The 24,491-nt window shown below is 38.2% G+C and overlaps 1 protein-coding gene and 1 long non-coding RNA gene across 12 annotated transcripts in view; one reads left to right on the forward strand and one right to left on the reverse strand.

Moving 5' to 3' along the window:
- The window catches only part of UTRN (utrophin), a 1,623,662-nt gene that overhangs the window by 1,187,855 nt on the left and 411,316 nt on the right, over positions 1–24,491 (reverse strand). For all 11 annotated transcript variants that reach the window (XR_007470554.1, XM_049695369.1, XM_049695368.1 and 8 more), the window contains 3 exons: positions 15,148–15,209; positions 13,406–13,480; positions 5,307–5,508 (listed from right to left, as the gene is read on the reverse strand). Coding sequence is in view for 10 of the 11 variants with exons in the window: in XM_049695369.1 (XP_049551326.1) it covers positions 5,307–5,508; positions 13,406–13,480; positions 15,148–15,209 (339 nt within the window). In the remaining variant the exon portion in view is untranslated. The remainder of the gene's footprint in view (positions 1–5,306; positions 5,509–13,405; positions 13,481–15,147; positions 15,210–24,491) is intronic.
- LOC125960666 (uncharacterized) overlaps positions 1–24,491 on the forward strand; it is a 125,211-nt gene that overhangs the window by 77,172 nt on the left and 23,548 nt on the right. The window lies entirely within an intron of this gene.

The following is a 24,491-nucleotide window of genomic DNA, read 5'->3' on the forward strand; positions in this document are numbered from 1 at the left end:
ATATTTACTCTGTCTTTTATCAAAGAATAAATGAGTTGTTTACCAAATGTCACACTGTACTAGATCCTGGGGCTGGGGAAAGAGAAATGCAGAAGCTACAAAAATTAATCCATGATCCTTGCTATGAAATAACACAGTCCAGAAAAAAGTCAAGATATAAAGATTTCTATCTTTATTATTTCATATAAACAGGATCAGTTTTCAGTTTGTTTTTACTGTTAATTTTCTTATGATATGTTTTCAATACACAGAAGTACAACACATTCAAAACCTATAACTAAATGTTTACATAATTACATGAATACTTAAAATTTAGTAATTCATACTATTTAAAAACATATAAATATTTGTACCATGTAACTTTAATTTTAAGCATCCTTATTGTCAAACTGTATTTAAGTCTGGCTCGTTGATATTTTTACTATTACTACTAATTGATATCTTTCATTCTCAAATTATAAATACTCAAGTTTCTGTAAACATACAATGACATATAAAGTATGAAATAAATAAAATAGGAAAACATGCTTAGAGATTGGTAAAATGTATTTTCAAAATAGTCCCTCAGGGCTTCCCTGGTGGCACAGTGGTTGACAGTCCGCCTGCCGATGCAGGGGACGCGGGTTCGTGCCCCGGTCCGGGAAGATCCCACATGCCGCGGAGCGGCTGGGCCCGTGAGCCATGGCCGCTGAGCCTGTGCGTCCGGAGCCTGTGCTCCGCAACGGGAGAGGCCACAACAGTGAGAGGCCCGCGTACCGCAAAAAAAAAAAAAAAAGTCCCTCAATAGCCTACAGTTTATAATCTATACTAAATCATACCCAACAAACATATTGAACCCTTGCTATGTATGTGTACAACATTCAGAATTGACCTATAAAATAACTAATACTTAAATTTTAAAATAAATATAGCCATTATAAGCAGAAACCTAAAGTTTATATACTCGTTTCAGTTTCCCACAATTATAGAAATACTAGTTCCAAATTAACCTTAAACTGAGCCATGCTATGAAGTGTGTTTCTATTTCATATTTTTTAGGTGTTTCCTAATTATCACACGAAAATAGACTATATCTGTTTTCTTCCCTCCAAAAATCAGGAAATTTTATTCTCTGTACACAATCAGACAATAGACTTGAAGAAAATAACAAAAGGCTGTGCAAATAGACTAGTACATGACTGTGGCTAAGGACAAAGTAATCCCTTAAGGGAAAAAAAGATCAAACTGGTACGTTTTGGAGGCTGATCTCCAGTCATTGGTGACAACACCAGAAGGGAACATCATCAGGAAGACTATTGAAAATGTCAACCGTCCATTCATGGCATCACCAATGATGATAAAGGCTTACTGTGATCCCAGCATTGTTCTATGTTCCACAAGACCAAGAGAAAAGTGTTAGGACATGATTCCTACCCATGACTAGCTGGAGAGGTGAGACAAGGAAACAACTAGAGAATCATAAGAAAATATTAGACCAATCTTACGCATGGAAATAAACGAGATAATTGTAGCTGACTAGTCATTAATGATTGGTGGTTCGTCTGAGTAGTTATTAGTCTCACAACATTTGACAGAGAAGGTAAGTCTAAAATCAGACACTGAAGGCACGACACAGCTGGACTGTCCTGACGAGGAGAAAGTAGATTATCATAGGAAAAGCCCGGACAAGGGGACAGAGGAAGCGGATGTGAGCACCAGAGGCAGGATTCATCAGGTACAGCGAGAACTTGCATCAAGAGTAAACGGTTGATAAAGTTGTCCAGGTTATATGGAGCCAGAGGATAGAGGGCTTTGACGTTAAATAAGATATCAGAATTTGAAAGGTAACAGGGAGTCAATGAAATTTACTGTGAGTGACATAACACAATATTTATTTGATTCCCTGATAGTTTTCATAAGTAACTCCTGAAATTAATTCAACCAGAAAGATAGGTACCTTATAAATAAAATTATATCCGCCTTGGAATAGTGGGAAAAATGACTTAACACTGTATCAAATGAGGTTAATATTCTCTGCAGGGACAAAAATATTTAAACCAAGAAATCCAGACTACTGATTTAAATCTTGATTAAACAAATTTAATTTCCACTAAATTTAGAAGGAAGATTGTGGAATTAAGACTTTTTAGCCCAGGAAGATGAGGACTGAGAGAGGTTGTGAACTCATAAATGGAATCAGTTTTATCTTCATAGTTTATAAAGTCCTTTCTATATATATATTAGTTCATTTGCCCTTCACAATCACTTGTGTACGTGAAGCAGAGCAGATATTTTTATCTCAATTTTTCAGATGAGAAATTGAGATGACAAAAGTTAAGCAGCTGTCAAGTTTTAAAGCAAACCAGAACCAAAAATTTGGATTCTTGTCCTCTACAACAGAAGAAAATAGACTCTTTTTTCAGACAATTCAGAATATTAGGAGTTGGGTACATGTTAAAAGCTGAAAGAAACAGTAAACAATATAATTTATAAAGTACTATCTTTCTTAGATATGGCAGTATGGTAGGAATAATCAAGTGATTATCAAAAAAGCTGAATATAATTCCGTATCTACTACTAATATGCAGTAGGTGGCTGTGGATAAACTGTCTTATCTCACTTGGTCAGTTTCTCAATCAGTAAAATGAGGAGGGCAGAATGGAAGATCCTCAAAGTCCTTCTGCTTCTAGAATTCTAGGATCTCCTGTGTGTGCATCACTCATTATTTCAAGAGCTGGCTGAATATATTTCAAGGGCTGAAAATACCAGGTCTGGCTGCAACCAAAGCAGTGTAGTAAAAAATACTGCACAAAGTAATGCAGTAAAAAATATATGGTTAATAGATGAATGTCAGATTAACTGAATGAATGGATGGGTTAGATCATGGTACCATTTCCAAGGTTCAGAGACTTCTTAGGGGTCCATAACGTCCTGGTGCATTGGATGGAGTAGATCAAAATTCCATCAGATTCTCAAAGGAAACTAATGACTTGAAAACAGTTAATAACTCTTGTTTGGATAAAGGAATAAGTCTTAGTTGCTAGAGAAATTTAGGTAATCAACTCTGGCCATCTGAGACTACCATCATATGAGTAACTATACTTTTTCCTTAGGTTAATTCATGATATTCCTCTCCAAGGTGGAAAACTCGACTGAATGGAACTGTTCTAACCTAGCATGGTCTTTGCTATATTTCTTTGGCATGGAAGGGAGATAAATCCTAAAAGCTTTTTGTCCTTTGAAAAGGAAAATTTCAACATACTGTCTTCCTAAAAATAAGAAACAATATCTCTGTGTTGCGTTTCTCATGTGTTCACATTTGACGGTAGAAAGTGAAAATATGCCAACATTTAACTCCCTAGAATATGACTTACGATGTTTCACATACTGCTTCCTTCCCAACTAAGTGGCACTATTCCCTTTGGGCTGTCCAGTGAAAACAGCATATATATGCGTTATGGGCTGAGTTACATCCACCTAAAATTCATGTGTTGAAGTCCTAACTCCCAGTACCTCAGGATGCAACTATATGTGGAGAAAGTCTTTAAATAGGTAATTAAGTTGAAATGAAGTCATGAGGGTGGCGACTAATCCAATATGACTGGTGTTCTTATAGGACATTAGGACACAGACACACACAGAAGAAAGACCATGTGGGAACACAGGGAGAGGACAGCCATCTATAAGCCAAGGAGAGAGGCCTCAGAAGAAACCAACCCTGCTGACATCTTGACTTTGGACTTCCAGTCTCCAGGACTATGAGAAATAAATTTCTGTTGTTTAAGCCAACTAGTCTGTGATACTTTGTTAAGGCAGCCCAAGTAGAGTGTCAGAGCCACAGATAATGCCGAAGCAGGGTGATTTAACATCTTCTCCAGTTCTTCCCTAAAACACATCTCAAAATACACACCTCTGGCTCTACCATACTCCATAGAGCTTAATGAAGTCCTTAACTAAGTATCCCATGACTTTAGCATTCTTCCTGGGACATAAAATTAAGTTATAGGCTTTGTAGTTAAAACACCTAATTGACTAGTTATTTTAGTGAATTTACTATAGAAAATGTCTCTTAGAGGTTTAAAAAATTGAAGATCAACTTAACAGTGAATTAATGTTAACAGTCATATTTTACCCTAGGAGTATAAAAATTTGCGTTAAAATGAAATGTACTGAAAGATATCCCACAGGGAGGTAGTAAAGCCCACATTCATCATGGTAACAGAGATCCATGCTATCTGTTCTTCAGTGAGTTTATTAAGAGCCTCAAGCACACAATGGCTATTTGATTATTTTTAAAAAAGACATTGTTATGATATTTGTCAGTATTGAAAGATAAAAGATTTTTCTAATCAAAAGAATAAATTAAATTTTAATTAACTGAAAGCTCTTGAAAGTTCTTGCATCTATCATTTACTTCTTATACAGAATCAATCAGCTGCTAAACCATACGTGCATTTATGAACTATCATCTATCTTCTTTCTCTTTAAATCAAATAAAAAACTGATAAGCACAAATTTTCATACAGCTAATTAACAGAAAATAAAATTTAGAGTTCTAATTTTCTTATTTCATCTTTGCATACTTTAACCCCCTACCAGAAGAATGAATAATTCTTAATGTTTCAGAAATATCAGCCCACAGCAGGTCTTTCTAGAATTGATTATTTTACAAACGCATTGTCACATTTCAAAAAGCCAAACTAATGGCAAATGAGTTATGCTGAAAGCTGGGAGTGCTCTTTATGTAACAGTGAGCATCTAATTAAATTACAGATATTGGAGTGTCCTACAGTATAAATTATTTAAAACACCATATATACACATAACCACCACTGCAATAAAAAAAGCTAATACCAAAAGAGAAATTAAATCCTTTTAATTGCCATATTGCTCTTAAGCTGTCATACAAGAAATGCAGAGTGGATTATTATGAGCCAACAAATTTTAAAATTCATAACAATGACTACAAAATTTTGTCTTTTGAAAAAAGAAATACTATAAAACATTATGGAGGAAGGAAATCGGACTTCTTTCCATTAGGTTTCCCCTAGCATGGTGATTAAAAAGACTACAAATTTGACAGCCTTTATAAATTGAAGCAAAATCTTAAAAATCATAGATGGACATTCTTTTTTGTTCTATTGTTGGTTAAGAGCTCAATTTTTGGAAAGTCGTTCCTTTTCAACAGTTAACATAAATATTTCCACTGGGAAAAGGACTTTGAAAGAAAGTATTTTCTTAAAAATTCACTTAAAAAATGTAGACATTTTGCACTATCAACATATTTCACCCAATGACTGTATTTTAATGGGAAAAAATGCACTTACGTATCATATACATTGAGTAGCCAGTTGAGACACATATCCACACAGAGAGGAACGTTGACCAGATTTTTATGCATTTGTTCAAGGCCATCATAAATTGTTGTCAGACAGTTGATGACATCTGGAACACTAAGAAGCTGATCGTTTTGGTTCAGCTTGTGCTGTTTGAAAACTTCATTTGTTGTGTTCAACTCTAAGAGATCCACTAATCAGGTGAGAAAAAGGAATATGCACAGTCATTACATTATAGAACAACACTGAAACAAAACCACTGCCAGTCTTAAGTTTTTAGCTTGATTCTTCAATTTAAGAATCTATCCTTTTTAGTTAATTTCAATTTTTAAAGAAATAAACAGCATTTCCATTCTTACATCTCTAAACTCTTCTTTTATCCACATCTCTTATGTTTATGCTTTTGAATCTAAACTCTGCCACTTTTCAATATGACCTCGCTTTTCACTCTTTGGAATGTAAATTTTTCCACCTTTATTTTTGTGGCTTTCCTCTCTTCAGCTTCTTTGTACTTTTAAATGTAGGAAAGCATAAATCTCTAAGTCTAATCCTAACGGTAGAACAGCTAAAAATACGACACTGCTCTTTCTCCTCACTTTTGAGAACAGCCAGCTCACCTCTCATTCATCCTTTATATCACTGTGTAACTGATCATTCTTAAACAGTTTCTCCACATGCACATCATGAGATACAAAGTTCACTGAAGATATTCTGTTAATAAAACAGGTTTGGAGAAAAATAATAGTTCTCCGCCACCTACTGAATCAAGCCTGATCTGTAAGGCCCTCAAAATCTGGCTTTAACCTGGGTTGCTTCCCATGATCCTTTGGCACATAGGCAACTTGTAGCTAGGTAGGATTAGAGGAGGTTCACAGTACAGGTCCACCCATCCACGGCTCTTCATGTATTTGCTCCCATTCCTTGCCCTTCTTGACAGAACCTCTACAATGGGCATGGCTGGTGCTAGACTATGTAGGGTGGGCACATAAGGATAAAGTGGAGCTCTGCTCTCGAAGATGGCCAGTCTGAGAAGGAGGATAAGCATACTGATAACTTCACTAAAAGGGGTGGAAATGCCCTAAAAGAAGAAGACGTATGTTTCTATGAGAGCTATTACCACTAGGGGAGTGGAAGCAGCCTAGAAAAAGCTCCCTGGAAAGGTGGGATTTGAAATGGACCTTAAAAAATAGCTAAGATAGGGCTTCCCTGGTGGCGCAGTGGTTGAGAGTCCACCTGCCGATGCAGGGGACACGGGTTCGTGCCCCAGTCCGGGAAGATCCCACATGCCGCGGAGCGGCTGGGCCCATGAGCCATGGTCGCTGAGCCTGCGCTCTGCAACGGGAGAGGCCACAGCAGTGAGAGGCCCACATACCGCAAAAAAAAAAAAAAAAAAAAAAAAAGCTAAGATACAAGAGATCCATATAAAGCAAGGAAAGAATTCCAGGAAGAGAGAACTGCTCGAAAAAAGACAAGAATTCAAGGAAGTCTGGGCAGCTCTGGGAACCGATGATGGCAGTGTGGATGGTGTGTGGTCACACATGGGTAGCACATAGCTACCGTGAGATAGACGCACCGAGCTCAGGGGGCAGGCCATGTTGGCCTAGGGGGCGCCCTCCAAGGCCAGGAGGAAGAGTTTAGACAAAGAGAAGAACATTACATAATCTTTCCCTTCAATCAACTTTGAGTCATTCATTAGCTAACTGAAAACAGGAAAACATACTAGATTATCAAACTGCCATGTATCTATACATTTACTGAGTGTGGAGATGACTCTTCTAAATCTAAACATGTAGGTTTGGAAAATTACAGAACCACATGAACTTTAGGTCTGCTCATGGAAATTACTGCTTTATAAAATTCTTCCCCATCTTCATACTTAACTTTTTAACGTTAAAAAAATAAACTTGGGAAAACATTTTTTTATATATAAACAACTACTTTCTCTTTGCATGATACACAAATGTTCCCTCAAAACCATGACATATTTTGACAGTTAAGTAAAATGAACAAACAGCTTCCTTTGTATTTTTCTATTTTTAACCATTGAATAACCACTAATTTTGAATTATTTTAAAAAATAAATTTATTTATTTATTTTTGGCTGCATTGGGTCTTTGTTGTGTGCGGGCTTTCTCTAGTTGCAGTGCGCGGGCTTCTCATTGCAGTGGCTTCTCTTGTTGAGGAGCATGGGCTCTAGTCGTGTGCGCTTCAGTAGTTGTGGCACGCAGGCTCAGTAGTTGTGGCTCGCGGGCTCTAGAGCGCAGGCTCAGTAGTTGTGGTGCACGGGCTTAGTTGCTCCGTGGCATGTGGGATACTCCCGGACCAGGGCTTGAACCTGTGTCCCTTGCATTGGCAGGCAGATTCTTAACCACTGTGCCACCAGGGAAGCCCTAATTTTGAATTTTTTAAAGACATTTATGAAATGTGTCTACTCTAGCTGCTTAAATACCATAGAATGATTTTTTTCCCCAAATTATCTACAATGGAAAAGAACTGCTTTAAAATTATGCAGATTAAAATTATTTTTAAAACAACTCAACAGAGAGGTCATTTTTTTTAAAAGAGAGAAAGACACAAATATAGAACACACACGTCTGGACAAAAGATCAGTCCGTTTCCTCTAGATGTCAAATACATCACTGGTAAAATTTCAGCTAATTACAAAAGTAACCTGTGTACGCTTCACATGAGTTCGAGATGGTGTCAGAAAAAAAAAAAAAAGAACCATCTGGAATTTTCATTGTCATTTTTACCTCATTTCTTGGCACTGTACACTATTTTCAATTATAAACTTCCAGAGGGCAGGAGTAAAATTCAAATTCATTCTTCACAGTACTTGACAAAGAGAAGTGCTTAATAAATGACAGTGGCCACAGAGCTATAATTCCTCACAGGTATAAAGAAACATATTCAAATACTGCCAAAATGCTCTAAGTTTTCTGAATTTCAACACTAATTATGCCAGCAACACAGCACTGCTATTACATCCCTACATGGCCTAAAGGTGACAAAAGACCAAATTCCAAAAAGACCACTTCCTGAATCAGGCTGTCCTTGTATTTCTTCTGGAAAAGCCTCCTTTGTGATACACTTTGTAGCTGTGACAGTAATTTGCCACATCCCACAGACTATTATGTCTTCAATTTTTAGTGATTTACTCTGACACTTTGCCTTCGTGCTTAAGCCAGGAATACATCTCCCTGAAGTGTGTCACATTTAGGTACCTTTAAAGACTGACTACATTTAAGTCACAGAAAATTATGATTATCTCTTTTCAAAGGGAGACAAATGACAGCTCAGTCATGCAGCAAATGAAACAAATAGCAGAATCACTTTCTACCAACTTTCAGGCTTTTCTTTAAGCCCACAATGAGGCAAAGGGGGTTGAATGGAATTGGATCTTCATTCTCCTGTTCTGCAAAAACACACACTGTTTAGCATCCGACCTTGGGCTTCTTTGACTCTCTTCCTCTCTGTTTGACTGTCCCTTCTTAGCACCTTTCCTATCTCCTCTTCCCCGGACAGCTCAGAAATGTCAGTGGCACTCAAGGTCTCATGTCTGCCCTTTCCCTCTATAAACCTGATGCTCTCATTCACTTTCATTACTACAGTTATTACTTCTCTCTGGATGACTCCAGGTTCTGTTTTCTCATCCTGATCTCCTGCTTGAATACCTGATCCACATTCCCGCTGCTTTGTTCCCAACCAGAGCTATAGTATCGTCTTCCAGGAATCTCCACCTTAATATGTACAAATAAAGGTCTTGCCTTTTTGTTATGCAGAAATCCAGTAATGCTGTTACTACACAGACCATTAGTCTGCAAATCCCAAGATATCCTACCACTCTCCTTCTTGCACACTCTGCAATCTATCAAGTACCAAATCCTCCCAATTATTAGCTCTCCTTCTTCCTTTCAAATCCATGCTCTCATCTCCCCTCCTATGCTCAGCCTCCATCACCTTTCACCTGAACTCTACTTGTCCTCTCTTCCCTTGGTCCTTTGATCTTAGATATTGTCTAACGCATTACATCCACGACTGGCCCTATGTCCCAACTTACACAAAACAGAAAACTGTTCTATAGCACCCCAATCTGTAAAGAAAATACCCAAACATTAAACACAACATTGTGAGAGCTTGAGGAACAAAAAACTAAGGGAATCAGAGAAGATTTCGTTAAAAATGACCTTGAAACTGGACCTAAACTGATTTTAAGGACATTTCAGAATACTGGACAAACTAGCTCATAAGCTACTCCATTTAGACTTCATTATTACATGACATTCCCTGAACTCCATCCAAGCCTTTGATTCTTATGAATATAACTCCCTTCCTTCTTACCCTTGATTACAGCCATGTGCCTAAATCCTATGTGGCTTTTAGATCCTGGCTGATATACTTCCTACTCAAGGAAGCTTTGCCTTACTCTTCACAATGAAGGGAATCTCTGTCAGTATTTCCCTTTGGCTTCTCTGTTGCTGCCTAGCACATAAAGTTTTTAAATCAAAACAAGAATATGTATAATACATATGTGTGGTCTAAACAAAAATAATAGAACAGGCTCCCATTAATTCATTACACAGCTATAGAAATAGGCTATCACTGTATGTTGGAAGCTCGTTGGAAAAATCTCCTTAATTACATCCCCTCACAATCACAGGGAGAACCACTAATCATTGTATTTCACTTTAAATTTCTGAAAGTATATATGTGTCCCTAAATAACAGAGCACTTAGTTCTGCCTGGTGTTGAACTATATAAATAAATGGAATCAAACTGTACAAATTTCTTCTGCTACTTGATTTTTTTCACGCAACTTTATAATTCTAAGATTCAACCATGTTGATGCTGATTACTAGTTTATTTTTGCTTCTGTATATCATATTTATGAATATGCCAAAATGAAACAAATGTTACTATTAATAAGTGCTGCTATAAATCCTATACATATTTCCTGGAGTACTCCGATAATTTTCAAGCTCAAAGCATTCACCCATGGGGACTTCCCTGGTGGCGCAGTGGTTAAGAATCCGCCTGCCAATGCAGGGGACATGGGTTTGATCCCTGGTCCAGAAGGATCCCACATGCTGCAGGGCAACTAAGCCCGTGAGCCACAACTATTGAGCCTGTGCTCTAAAGGCCGCGAGCCACAACTACTGAGCCTGCGTGCCACAACTACTGAAGCCCGTGCACCTAGAGCCCGTGCTCCACAACAAAGAGAAGCCACCATAATGAGAAGCCCGTGCACTGCAACAAAGAGTAGTCCCCACTTGCTGCAACTAGAAAGAGCCCACGCGTAGCAACGAGACCCAATGCAGCCAAAAAATAAATAAATGAATAAATAAATTTATAAAAAAAAAATCATTCACTTGTGTCCTAGGAGACTGCTCTGTGCCAGAGATTGTATGAGGCCTGAAGTGGAAAAGAAAGCAGACTCACCCCTCACATAAAAGATTAGTTCATTTGGAGAGACAGACGGTAAGTAAGTAAATACATAGAATATCACATATTATGACAAGTGCCACATAAGAAAAGAACGGAACCTATGACATGGAAAATCAGGAGTGACCTAGTTTGGAGTAGAGTAGCCAAGAAAGACTCATTAGAGACGGGTGAGTTAAACTAGGACCTAAAAAGGAAAAGAACGCACCAGCCACAAAGAGCTAAGACAGGAGCTCTCCAGGCAAGAGGAACAAAATACAGAGGTCACCATTTCAATGTCCACTAGAACTGTGAGAGCCCGCCGTGGGCCGTGGTGAATGAGGCGAATGGAGAGACCGGCCAAGGCAAAGGCCGTTCTGTGCTGAGGGCAGCAGGATCTGTTGTAAGCAGGGGGGTTGTGTCCACGTGTAACGTGCTATCTCCAAATTTACGTTCCTTGAGTGTGGGAACCAAGTCTTTTTATGTTGTTTTATCTCTTGCACAGTCTTGGAGGCCGATAAATGAATGAACAATGACAGTAACAACAGTGTGCCCTCTTTGTTAGGACACTGTGCTGGGTGGAGAGTCACGTGAAGTGAGAGGCAACCGTTGACCTAAAGCAGGTGTCGACACAGATGGGGCAATTTTCCTCACATTATCTGTCACACAAAGCCACGTAAGAGGTGCTGATGGGAGAAAAAGTCATTACAGGCCATCATAAAGTTCTGAAAAAACTGGAGGCAGGTGGGATTAGCTTGTAAATGTTTCCAAAAGAAGTAAATTTTTAACAGAATTTGGGAGGACTAAAGGGTTACAGACGATTGCAGAGGAAGAAGGGTCAGGGCATTTCGAGTAAACAGAAAGGATGGGAGAGGAAGAAGCAGATTAATCATAAACAGGTAGCTGGGTCAGTGGTGCCAAGGCCCCACTAGGAGAGCACTGGGGTCAGGAGGCAGCGGGGAAAGTGGCAGCCAGGTGGCCCTAAGGACATCACCTCGAACGTTTACAATCGAACACAACCCAGCATGTTTCTAAGTGTGCGTTACTATATGTCGTTTAGTTTAGAGGTGGGAGGCATCTCTCTTCTGCTCCTCTCTGGTTTGGAGGGATGAGCTGAAGGATGGAGTTTTTTCTTTAGGACTCAGAAGAACCCACAGAAGAAAACAGCAAATGCGTTAATATGTTTATCTGCCCAGAAGTATTACTAAAAACTGGGCCCATGTTCACAGTGATACAAAGCAGTCTCCCATCAATGGAGATTTTGTGGCTGAGTCATTTGTCCTCATTTTTAGCTCGTCAGGCCTGAGAAGCCCTTCCAGGTCTGTCAGCTAGATTCTGGACAGGCAGCTGAGCCTCTTTCAAAACTGCTGTCACCCTGGTCCGACTGAGCTCACTGAAATCCCTTCTGAGTGCTCCTAATTCACTTCCTATTCCCTTACGGCTCAACGTACAGACCACGAGCCAGAGTGTGCTGGCTTTGTATTCTGAGACTGGTCATTCCGCCATACTTGCTGTGACCACTACAACCTGCCAATGATTTCTGGGGCTCCAAGGATTACGGGCTTCCACGCCATCTCAGCCTCTCGTCCATCGCCTCATCTGGAGGTGTTTTTCAGCCCTTCAGACAGCTCTTCCACACGTAGCTTGTTTCTCTTATTCTAAAGCTTTGCGTTACTATATTTTCTCGGAATGATTCTACGCTTCTCTTTCCTCAGCCCTCCTCATGTAACCAGCTTAAAATGTATTTCTAATTTCTACTGACTTACAGAGCAGGTTTTTAACCTTAATATATCATTTTTCTAAGGGTATTCTGCAAAGCTTCACTGAAGAGCCTAGACGTACAACAACTGTTAACAAGAGGCAGCAAACAGGACTATTTGGAATTATTCAAATGATGCTGTTGTAAACGTATAGGCAAATGTTACTTTCCATATTAACTACCTGACAAAGCCTAAATGTTCTTTGAGTAGACTCATCATTAAAACTGCAAGCACAAATAGAATCCAGACAGCCGAAATCTATACTCTATTACAAGCATTCATATATATACTTAAATTTAGGTTATGGGGAAAGGAATAATCCTTTAGTAAAACTATCACAAACTATCACTCTGAACATACTCTCTACAGGTCAAAGTTCATGTTGATAACATTAAATGTCTCAAGACATGTTTAAATGAACACAGAGCCCTTTATCTAATATTCTAGGTACCAGTTCAAATTTGGGTCAGGAATGCCATTTTTCAGTGTTCCTTTATTGTATGATTGCACTGAATCGAACTGTTTGGAATCCTATACTTGCAAATGAATCCAAAGTACTAAAAAGGCAATGATCTACTACTTTGATTCCTTGATTTAATCCTTTTAAATTGGGCGGCAGCATAATTTTTGAAAAAGCTTTTCATGTGACTCCTGTATTTTGGTTAATTTCGTTCTCCAACTGAGAATGGCATCTGCTCATTGGTTTTACTACTGCACGCATGCTGCTGGTGCGAATAATGAAGCATTCACAGAAACACAGCCAACTCCTTGAGCGAGGTGCACTGAAAAGCAGATTAACTCCACACACACATCACCCTCTTCATTTATCTTGGTCTTAAAACAAAACAAAACAAAACAAGAAAGGCAATCCAAATAACAGAGTGATTAACTTTGGCAGGATAAACTCACAACATAGTGCTTTTTGTAGTCTTCGGATTTTGATGGCTGTGCGGTAGGCAGAGAAACGTACGTTATTCAGGTCAGCTGAAATGGGAAACAGAACACATTCAAAACATGCTTATGATTTAACTTACACTGAATGGCAAGAATATATTTGTTTACTTCAGTGATGGAAAAGTATTATGTCTGTTCACATGAAAAGGTCTATTCCTAAAATCTACAACATTTAAGAAAATAATTAAATGTTCATGAGCACCATGGTGAGATACTTTCCAAAGCAGCGCTACACAGATTTCAAGAAAGCATTTTCAAAAAGGAAATGGAGGGAAATGAGGAAAAGGAAACACAGCCTGTTGACTTTCCATGGCCTAATAAATACATCCCACTGTAGGCCGAGGGCCCTGTCTTCTCTACTGCTAAGAGGGATCCTCCTGCAGGGCATTTTCCCCAAGGACAATCAGTTTTCTGTCAACTAGGCTGTCCATCTCACCACTCACAAAGCTAGTCTTATTTCTATGCTCCTTCTGTCCTAATCGATTTGCTTCCTCTGCCCTTTTATCAATCTGGTTAAAATTATACTATAATCAATACTCAAATCTTTAGAAACAATAGATTAACTCCAGTTAATAATATTGTATTGTATACATAAAAGTTGCTAAAAGAGTAGATCTTAAAAGTTCTCATCACAAGAAAAAAAACTATGTAACTATGTTTGATGATGGATGTTAATTAGACTTAACTGTGGTGATCATTTCACATATACACAAATATCGAATAATTACGTTGTACACCTGAAACTAATATATTGTTATATGTCAATTTTATCCTGATTTTTAAAAAGTCTTAAAGATTTAGCATCAAGTTGAGAAAGAGAAGACACTGGAATTTCTTTCTCTGTCCCCTTAAAGAGAGAGTATCCGTATGAGAGCCTAGAAGAGTTAGAAGAAAACTCAGAAATCATCAACATTGGCCTCTTCGTTTTACCAACTAAACAATCCAGTGGCTTTTCTCTTGCTTGATCAACCTTTGCAGCTGTCCTCACCTACCCAAACAGAAGCTCACACAGAAGCCTGATATTTAAAGAGATAAAAAGGAGTGCCCCCTCCTTGCTGAAATGGGAGTGGGCATGAGAGCTTTGGGGTGCCACTCTTCCCCTCCAGCAGCACCTTAGCTCCCCCCAAAAGAAAACTCTTTCAAAGCCACTGAAATGACCTAAGGGAAGCAGCTAAATAATCAGTTCAAAGTCACATTCTACTAGAAATCTACAAGGTCATAATTCTCATCTCACGTGTTTTCATGCATTTTTATATTAAAATGAATTTAGCTTTTAATGACAACTTAGACAAAATGAAACTAGGCAAGCTAATTTAATAATATTTACTAAACAAAAAGTGAGTGAAAAGCAAATTTAAAGCACTGGATTAGAGGCTGCTGTACTCTAATTGTTTTTGTTTTCACTCAGAGCTGAAGTTTAAGATGACTCAATATGAGAGAGGTAAAACAATTACACTCCTTTTAAAATCAACCTTCTTTGGCTCACACCATTTCAAACCCTGCATTCTCTTAAGAAGAAAGGTAAAATCTGTTTATTGCATTGCCCTTAGAAATTCAACAGCTTTCACATGCCCATGACATGATCCTTTAAACATAACATGCCATGTAAGGAAAGATGGCGACTAGTGTCCATTTAAGAATATACAACTCTCAGTTGTTTAGGTTAATTCATTACTATTAACTAAAATAACACTCACCAAGAGATTGAAAGAGTTCAGTCATTTTAGGATGATCCCAAGAGGTTGTCTGTGTTTGATGACTGGAAAAAAATAGTAATATATTTAAATAAAAGAATGTATAAAATAATAACTGTCACACAGAAAATATGCAAATAGGATTTTTATTCAAATTTTTAAGAATACATGCAAAATTATCCCCCGATGGATCACTCAGAAACCTGATGCCCAGTTATTACTTAATATATGAAACAACAGATTTTTATTTGAGCAATTATATCATGAAACTATGCATGAAATAATTTGCTTTATCTATTTCAAAAAGCATTACAACTAAAGATTAAAACCTAGACATAAAATGTGACTGTCATGGACCCTGGCGCCTCAGCCTTGATGTAGCCAGATCAGCGTAGGCTCCAGAATAATTCTACTCATGTTCGGTAGACACAGATTCTCATTCAGAATAAATCCTCTGAGAGCAGAAGTGCTCTGAAGACTTGCTAAACTTTAGAAGTCCTAATCAGATTTCTAAAGAACAGAGAAATAGTTTAACTGTGAGTAACGTCTCCACCTCACAATCTACTGAGTCTTCCCCCTCTTTAACCTTGAGTCCTTCTCTCTTCAGTGTAAATGTGCCCTTTTTCCCTGTGGGGACTCACTCAGAAACCTAGAGTTGGTACAAAGCTTATCTTAAGTGAGTCAACAAATGCAGAAAGAAGCCTTGTCAGAGCTTCCTTTATCTGACTTAAAAGTAGCATCTTCTTGGAAATGAGGCTACCATAAAAATCCCCTCAGGAGAGTTTCAGGGCTATGAAGAAGACAAAAAACCACTAGCACCTGCACAAACAAACATTATCACAAACTTTCTTATCTCATGTTTGCTCTTCTAAAGAAACACATATCTTTCCTAAAGAAACCTACTGGTTCTTCTCATAGGAGCCTTTTCTCCCCAATTCCTTTCCCCTACTACATTGAATATATAAGCCCCAAATTCCAACCTCCTTTTTGAGTTACTCATCGCTGTATGCAGATTGCACCCATAAATAAACTCTTTTCTCTTGCTAATTTGCCTTTTGTCAGTTTAATTCAGAGGTCACCAGAAATTGAACCTAAGAGGGTAGAGAAAAAAAATTGTTTCTCCTCCCTGACATGCTCTTCATGAGTTTCTGGATTCTCCACTCCCCTTACATATGTGTTTCTCTTTTGTCATTTTAACTTCACACTCCTCTCTCAGCTCTCAGACTCCCCTGGTTAACCAGTATTCTTTATTGGTATTGGAACAGTTTTCTTCATGATCCTTATTCTTCACTTTAGAAGCAAGATTTTATACTTTCTCTTTTTCTGTAAATTCCAAAACTAATTAGAAGTTCTGGGGAATAAGGTAAGGGTAATAATACAGATGAATGTAGTGCTTACATTAGGTTCCTTCTCTGTGTGTGTGTGTGTGTGTGTGTGTGTGTGTGTGTACAGCTCTTCAGTGGGTCAGTGGCCTTAGTTAAAAATAGTTTACTGTCCATTATCTAGGTCAGAATAGAGTAATAACACTTAATAGTACTCCAAAGACTTCTTGGATGACACTCAGTTTTTATAAAACTGTTTAGTAAGCTAAGTGAAATTGCACAGTACACAAGAGACAGTGATATTAAAATATTCATACAAGCAAATTTCAGGGAAATTAATGTTTAAAACCTATGCAATATATCAAGAAGTGGGGCATGTAACTGCGAAAAGAACATAATCGATGTTATTGTACACAGGTAACAGAACCCCCAAACAACTCATAATTTGCTTTGAAAAATACTTCGTTTAGATTTGAAATTAGGTATGTAAAATGTCCTGGAAATTCCAAAATCTCAAACAAAATAACATATGGTCAATGTGAAGGTCTGTCTCTGCAAGAGTTGGAAAGTTGTCTGATTCCTCTACCGGGTTCCTGACACCAATGGGAAGGCAAATATTTCCAAATATTTTGCTACCAAACACCAACCAAATCATCATTCTACCCTTTGACTAAATATCTAAATTGCTCCAAAGACCACAGAGAAAGCACCAAAGCTGTGTGCCCTGATATTTTTACTGTTCATAGTGTGGCCCAAAGCTTGACAGAAATGCAGAATCTCAGACCCCTAACTGTATGGAACCAGAATCTTCATCTCATCAAAATCTCAAGTGATTCATATGCACATTCAAGTTTGAGAAGTACTGACGTAAAGGGCTCCTAATACATGAACGGAAGTACAAAATAAAAATAGAAAAGACATCTCCAAATTTTGCTAATAAAACAACCTCCTCCCTACTATTAATAAGAATTAAAGAAGAAAAAAAAGAATTAAAGAAGGATTTGCTGAAAATACAGTATAATCGAAAGAAATTCATCACAGGCTCCCAGTTTTAAGAGAGCCTACCAGTATTCACTTGACCTCTTGTCTCTTCTCTGGAGTAATTTCAATCCCCATAGCAACACTACTGCTCAGAGATAGACATCCCATCGTGAAGGACCAAACCAGGCTCGAGGACCAAACCAGGGCTCAAGAACCAAACTAAAACTAGGAGTAACGCAGAGCCAACTTTATACTGAAACAACAAATATAAGTACACTTTCTCTAGAATCGCAAGTGTTGTGCTTTGGCAAACAACCTCTATGGTACCACAAGGGACAAACACCACGAAGCAGTCAGACAGAGGACTGAGAATCCACTGAGAACACCCGCTTGCTAATGGCTCTTTTTACTGAAACCACCACTAGGAGCTGAGGGAACACACACATTTGGCAAACAGATGGAAGGAGGGAAACGGCACCTCCCTTTGTGAATTCAATACCAGTTGATTCATTAGGCAGAACTGCCAACGCTGAAAATAAACACAGCCTCTCGTTATGAAAGTACAACTGCAGCTTACCAAACAGCAGTTAAAAAGAAAAAAAAAGTAGTAGATGCAGTTGGCAGTTGGATTTTCTTTCTTTCATTCTTTCTCTTTTGTAAGTTGCGGGGAGGGTTTTAAAGCAAAATCCACACTCAAGCCAAAGGCTCAAAGTATTTGAACAGCTGCAGATCGGTCAGCTCATCCTGCCAAAATGCTTCCACTCCTCCCAGAGGAGGCAACCAAAACAGAATAAAAGAAGCATTTTCCCCCCAAAATAACAACAGCTTAGGTTCTGGCCAATCTCAAATATACTCAAAGAGGAGTAGAACTTAATACTGTACAGCTTGATAAGCTATAAAGTAAAGTTGCAATTTTGTTCCTAAAGATCCTCTTTGTCAGAGGGAACAGACACAGGAATCTGTCCAAGAATAAAACAAAAAATTAAAAATCTAACCAAGCATCCATTAGGAGTTAAGTCCAAATCATATGAGGCAAACAACAGAGAGAATATGTAACATATAACTAACTAGGGTGCCCAGCCAGACCAATTTTGCTTGCGTGGGGAAAAATGGTGACGCCTTTGATGTGGGCCAGAAATTAGTGAGTGATACACCTGTGTAGCTGAGATTATCTTTGGGCTATTTTAAACTCTGCAAAATGAAGAAAACTGACAGTAATGCAAATGGTATTTTGTCCACCAAAAATGCAAATTGTGTCCACTCAAATGCAATTGATTATTGTCCTGATGGATACTGACCGATTTGTCAGCTTTGCATCCATCCTTAATTCATTTTAGCATCCCTAACTTGACTATGAAGACTAGTACTTAGTATTCTCCTTGGAACCCGTTACAACTTCTTACCCATACCCTTATTAATTAGTGAGTTGAATGAAATCTTTGACACATGCTCTTTTTATATTTGTACAAGTCAAGATTTTACCTACTTTAAATTTTATTAAAATTAAAAAAATTTTTATTTTTAATTGAGAGGCAATTGGCATATAACATTGTGTAAGTTTAAGGCGTACAACATGTTGGTTTGATATATTTGTATATTGCAATACGATCACTACTGCAGCATTAGCTAACACCTCTGTCACATCACATAATCATCATTTCCTTTTTTGTGGTAAGAACATTTAAGGTCTAGTCTCTTAGCAACTTTGAAGTTTATCATACAGCACTGGTGTCTATAAATCACTGTGCTGTGCATTAGATCTCCATTACCTAATTTTTAAAATTATCCTTCAACACCTAGGACAGTTCTGGTTTATACCTGCTGTCACATATGATTATTAAAGTGCCCCTGTACTCTTAAGTGTCCCAGTTGGGATAACACATGACCCTAGAGTTTATGGACTTCGAGGAAATATTAAACCAGTAAGGTTAATAAGTAGCATATGCCTCTACCTATTATTATTCATAATGTATTCTCACAAGCCACAGAAAGTTAAACACAAATAAGATTGTACACCAATGAACAGAACACAAAGAATTTGTGTCACAACACTGCCTAGTATATAAGACAATGAACCAACAGCAATTTACATGTAACGTTGATAAGATACTAATGTCTGGGCAAAGACTGCTCTGGGGAAGGTACTTTTTGAACGCATTTGTTCTCATTAGAGTGGTCTCATTTTTTCCATTAAAAGATTTTGAGATGGGATCCTGGTTATCCAAAAACGGACACTTTGCCAAACACACTTACTTGTTACTTATCGATCCAATTTTATGTTTGAAACTGGATTTTGTGGGTTTTTCCACTTATCATTCCATTCCGATTTTAAAGGTGTATAAGAGAAAAAAATTGTAGGTGAGTGAGTCAATTAAAAATACAGGTGTGAGAAAAAGAATAGGTATAATGCTCTGGATAAGAAAATTACAGAAAGAGAAATATTTCTTCTTTGCTGTACATAGTGAAAGAGAACACACTAGGTGAGGATGTATAACATTAATTACAGTAATAGTCTCTTATTTGAGTGCTCAATTTGCACCAGGTACTCTTCTAAACTCTTTCCATGTGTAACCTCAAATCCAAACAATAATTCTGAGTTTGGTGCCAATATTATCCCCACTTTACAAATGAAGGAAACTAGGACAAACTTAGATAACCTGCTCAAGGTCACAGTTAGTAAACAGTGGAAATGGAATCTGAACACAGATGGTCTGATTTAAAGCCTGAGTTCTTAATATGGAAGTGTACTTGCACGATTGGGGTTTTAAAATATTTCTCATCAATCTGTCTAAATTCGAGTCTGAGGTCCATCATTATAATCATTACAAACAACCTCATCTCTCTTGCTTCTCTCACTCATGGCAAAACCCAAGCATGGATCAGCTCAATTACTTGCCTTCTCTGGACGGGAGCAGCTGTGCATGAATACAGCTGGAGAAAATCACTCAACAGACAGACTGATTCTACTTTAAGTATTTGACTTCAAACCTCAAATGTCCAAGTGCTGGCAAATGAACTACATTCCCTAATAAATGTGCCTCTAGAGACCAAAACAACAATCTACTACAGCCATTTCTTTCCCCAAACCTAAGTACGTTTCCCGGCCTGCCTAAGTATCATTTAACTGGATCTCACACTTCATTGTAAAAACTAAAAACCATCAGACTAGAATTCCTTCATCTTCCCACCACTAAATCAATAAACTTCCCTCCAACTGCCATATTGTCTTTTTTCCCCCTTTTTAAAATGAGGAGTGATCCCCTCTCCTATGAAAGGTTCTTCCCAAAGATTTCTAAACAACTCTTGTGCAGTTAATCCACTAGTCTCAATAAGACTAGTCTCAGAATGTAAATGTTGAAGGGTCTGCCATCCTTAATATCTCTCTCTCTCTCTCTCTCTCTCCCCACCCCCTGACAACAACATACCCCCTATCTTGCATCTATATTTCCTGCTAGCTAGCACCCCTTTTCTCTTCTTTGCAGACAAAATTCTCAAATGAAGAGTCCACATCCTCATGTCCCATTCAGGACTCAACCCACTTCTATTTGATTTCTAACCTCATTCCTCCACCCAAACTGGTCCTGTCAAAATTATCAGTAAACTCCATGTTGTCAAGTGGAATGCCTGCTTTTCTGTCTTCAGCTCGCTAGACCTCTCCTCACAAGTCAGGGGAAATAAGGAAGAGACAATAAACTTCACAAGTAAGTTACATAGTATAGTAGAAGCTGAGAGGTGCTGTGTAAAAAACAGAATCTCCGGAATGAAGTTGACACAGGCGAAATGTAGGCTCTTCGAACACCCTCTTTACATATACTTATACAAGTTATATATAGGAATCAAGCAGGGCTCCCAAGTAATCAAATTTGCATTCAGGTGACTAAAGCATAAAGACAGAAAACACATTCTGGCAACCTGATGTGATGTCATTTATCTGAGTAATATCTTTTTAAAGACCTAAGAGGTAACATTTTGGAATTTTTAATCCCCCCAATCTTGGTTTCATCATGCACGAATATACGAAGAATATGGAATACTCCTATCAGTAATATCGATTCTTTCTCTGTGTGTGTGCTTGTGTGTTTGTGTGTGCTTGTGTGTGTGACTAGGGTTGAGGGGCCTCTGGGGAGGGGACAGCGGTAGCACATGAGAATGCTGTGTGAGGGTGAACGTATATGTTCTTCAGGTTTTATGTAACTTCTTGAACCCTCACAAACACTTCCTACCATTCTCTAGTCTTTTAAAGGCAGAAAATCCAAGGTTATACTTTTGGAAACATAAGAATAAATCTAAGGGAAAACTTAAAGTTTGACTGTCAACACTTCAAGAAAAAAAAAAAACCCTTCTATTCAAGATCCAAATAAGATAGATGATCCCACTTGGCAACGGATATCATAAAAGCACAACATCTTCCTTAAGAAAATGCCATTGGTTTGTCATCAAAATGAAGACACAAATCAGGAAGGCTAAATTGTAAACAATGGATAAGTCCAAATCTGTTGGATTCAATTATAAAACTGCTGTTAAAAAGAAACAATAAGCCCAAAATGGAGTCGCTTGTGCTACACCCCGCCGAGACTTAATACCTAGCCTCACTGCAGTTTCAGCCTCTCCCAGGAGTGGAATAAACCAATCAGTCAGGAATGTCCTGGTCAGCACTAGTGAGGGAATCTATATAATAAGACTATTGCATTCGCTTTCCCACAAAAGAAGATGTCCTGGCCTGAACCAGTCCTTTCTTTTATTTTGCTAATAACTTTCTTGTTATCAGCCTCAGCCCCCCAGTTTCTATAAGAGCCTTCCATTCTGTACAATTCCTGAAGCTCCTTGCTCTTTACTAGATGAGCTTCTGTCCTATTCATAGATCGTTGAGTAAAGCCAATGAGATCTTTAAATTTACTCAGTTGAATTTTGCTTTTTAACAATGTGCTTAAAAGTATTTCACATGTAGGATACAAAATAGAAATTGTATCTATTTCAAAGATACAATCATGTAAAGGGCTATAAAGAAACACAGGCTACAGCACACCCCAAAGTACAAGTGTCAATACCCCAGGCATGAATGATAGAACAAGACAAGGTTTGTTTGAGTTTGTTTTTAAGTAGAGTAGTAGGATTAACGACCAAAATGGATATGCCTGGGTGTGAGAGGAGATTCAGGTGACACTTGTTTTGAAGGCACTGGAAGACTGTCTGGAAGAATAAACACTTAATAAATGCTGGGGAGCCTCTCATCTGGTAATATCTCTACATGGACCCAGAACTCAGAGGGAGTCCCAATCCCACCCAACTCTACCCTCCTGTCTCTTTAAACCCTCAAACTAGGGAGAATCAGACCATCAACCAACACTCCTGCAGGTCGTCTGTTGTTGCACTGGGGAGCCCTGTACACTCCTGCTTGGGGGTGTTAACTGCAGAATTATGTTCCCACCAGAGTTCAGTTTATCATTGTATCCTTAGAGTTTGTTTTCAAAGCTGAATTTATATCATTTAGTTTTTTTAAATTTAACTACTTTATCTCTTTCACATATATTTTTAAATGAGAAATTAATTCTAATTTTTTCTATAGAGTTGTATTGAATCTTCTTCTGTATCATTTCAGCTAATAATCAGTACAGAAAAAGATATTCTATTTATTTCACAATTTTCATATTATTACTTCTGTACTGTTGCTAACTGTAATGACTATTTAAAAATTTAATCAGTACAAATTCAAGTACAGATATCTTTTATTTTTCCTTCCCTTAATGACCCCTCAGTGATCTTCCCTGTACCGTATGGTAGACCTTTATTAATTGCATCCCTGACTCTAAAAATCACACTGTGTAGTAAGGCTGATGGTGCTGTTATAATTCAATGTAACTGAGTAATCTAGAAGATTCCAAGCCAAAACTCCACTTCATAGTTATAATAACTCCGGCACCAGCAACGTATGGATGAATGGCAGGAAAGATGGTATCTTCTTAAGTCCTGAACTAGTCAATGTATTTCTAAGACAGTGTCAACTCCATCTAAATTACCTCAACAAACTAGGACACTGGTAGATAATCTAGTAGTTGCCCATTGGGGGCTGCTGCGCAGCAGGCGGTCTCCTGCTTAGTTTTCTAGTTAGCCAAGGTATGCTCCTCGTTTGTCTGAAGCTGCCTCCAGCTCCAGAAGGTTGAGCGATCCCAAGGTGCTTACAACCTTTCATAAAGCAATTTTATTCTTACCTCCTCATCAGCGGAGTTGGCCCAGTGAGGTTTTTTTTTTTGCGGTACGCGGGTCTCTCACTGTTGTGGCCTCTCCTGTTGCAGAGCACAGGCTCTGGACGCACAGGCTCAGCGGCCACAGCTCACGGGCCCAGCCGCTCCACGGTATGTGGGATCTTCCCGGACCAGGGCACGAACCCATGTCCCCTGCATTGGCAGGTGGACTCTCAACCACTGCGCCACCAGGCGAAGCCCAAGGCCCAGTGAGTTTTAACATTTATTTTCAAGAAAAATAAAGTCACAGACCATTTCTTGGAAAAACAGACTCTCCAGTACATTCTCTTATATTTCTATTTCATTTATTTATTTATCACTAAAACCAAAAACACAAGCCCCATTTCTGGAAAGAGACTCAAAGTGTGTCCCAAGACTTCTCCACTTAAAATTCTGGAACCGAAAAAGATGCCCTTTCCCATCATGATTAAGGAAGAGGAGAGGGATGAAGGCTGTTCTAGGAAGCCTTTCAGAGAGAACTAGCTTCCATTATTAGAAATATCTTTGTTATGGATTTATTTTGTTCTGGGATGAGTTTCCTTAACATTTAAAGATAAAATGCTTTATGTTAATTTCTCTTTTTCTGTTGTTATACCTATATATTTGTTAGCTTTGATTTTCCAGTGAGGCTGGATATTTGAATTTCCCATTGCTGCCACTCCTCTCTGCTCTTATTTAGGGAAGAAATATTTCACCTACATCATCTAAGCAGGGTTCGCAATTCCTCTAAAGAAATAAGCATTAATTCTCTCCTTTCGACTGTGCATACATGAGACAAGTATATGCAGTTTATGCAGATAAA

The sequence above is a fragment of the Orcinus orca genome, chromosome 12, assembly GCF_937001465.1.
Source record: "Orcinus orca chromosome 12, mOrcOrc1.1, whole genome shotgun sequence".
In the NCBI taxonomy this organism is placed as follows: Eukaryota; Metazoa; Chordata; class Mammalia; order Artiodactyla; family Delphinidae; genus Orcinus; species Orcinus orca.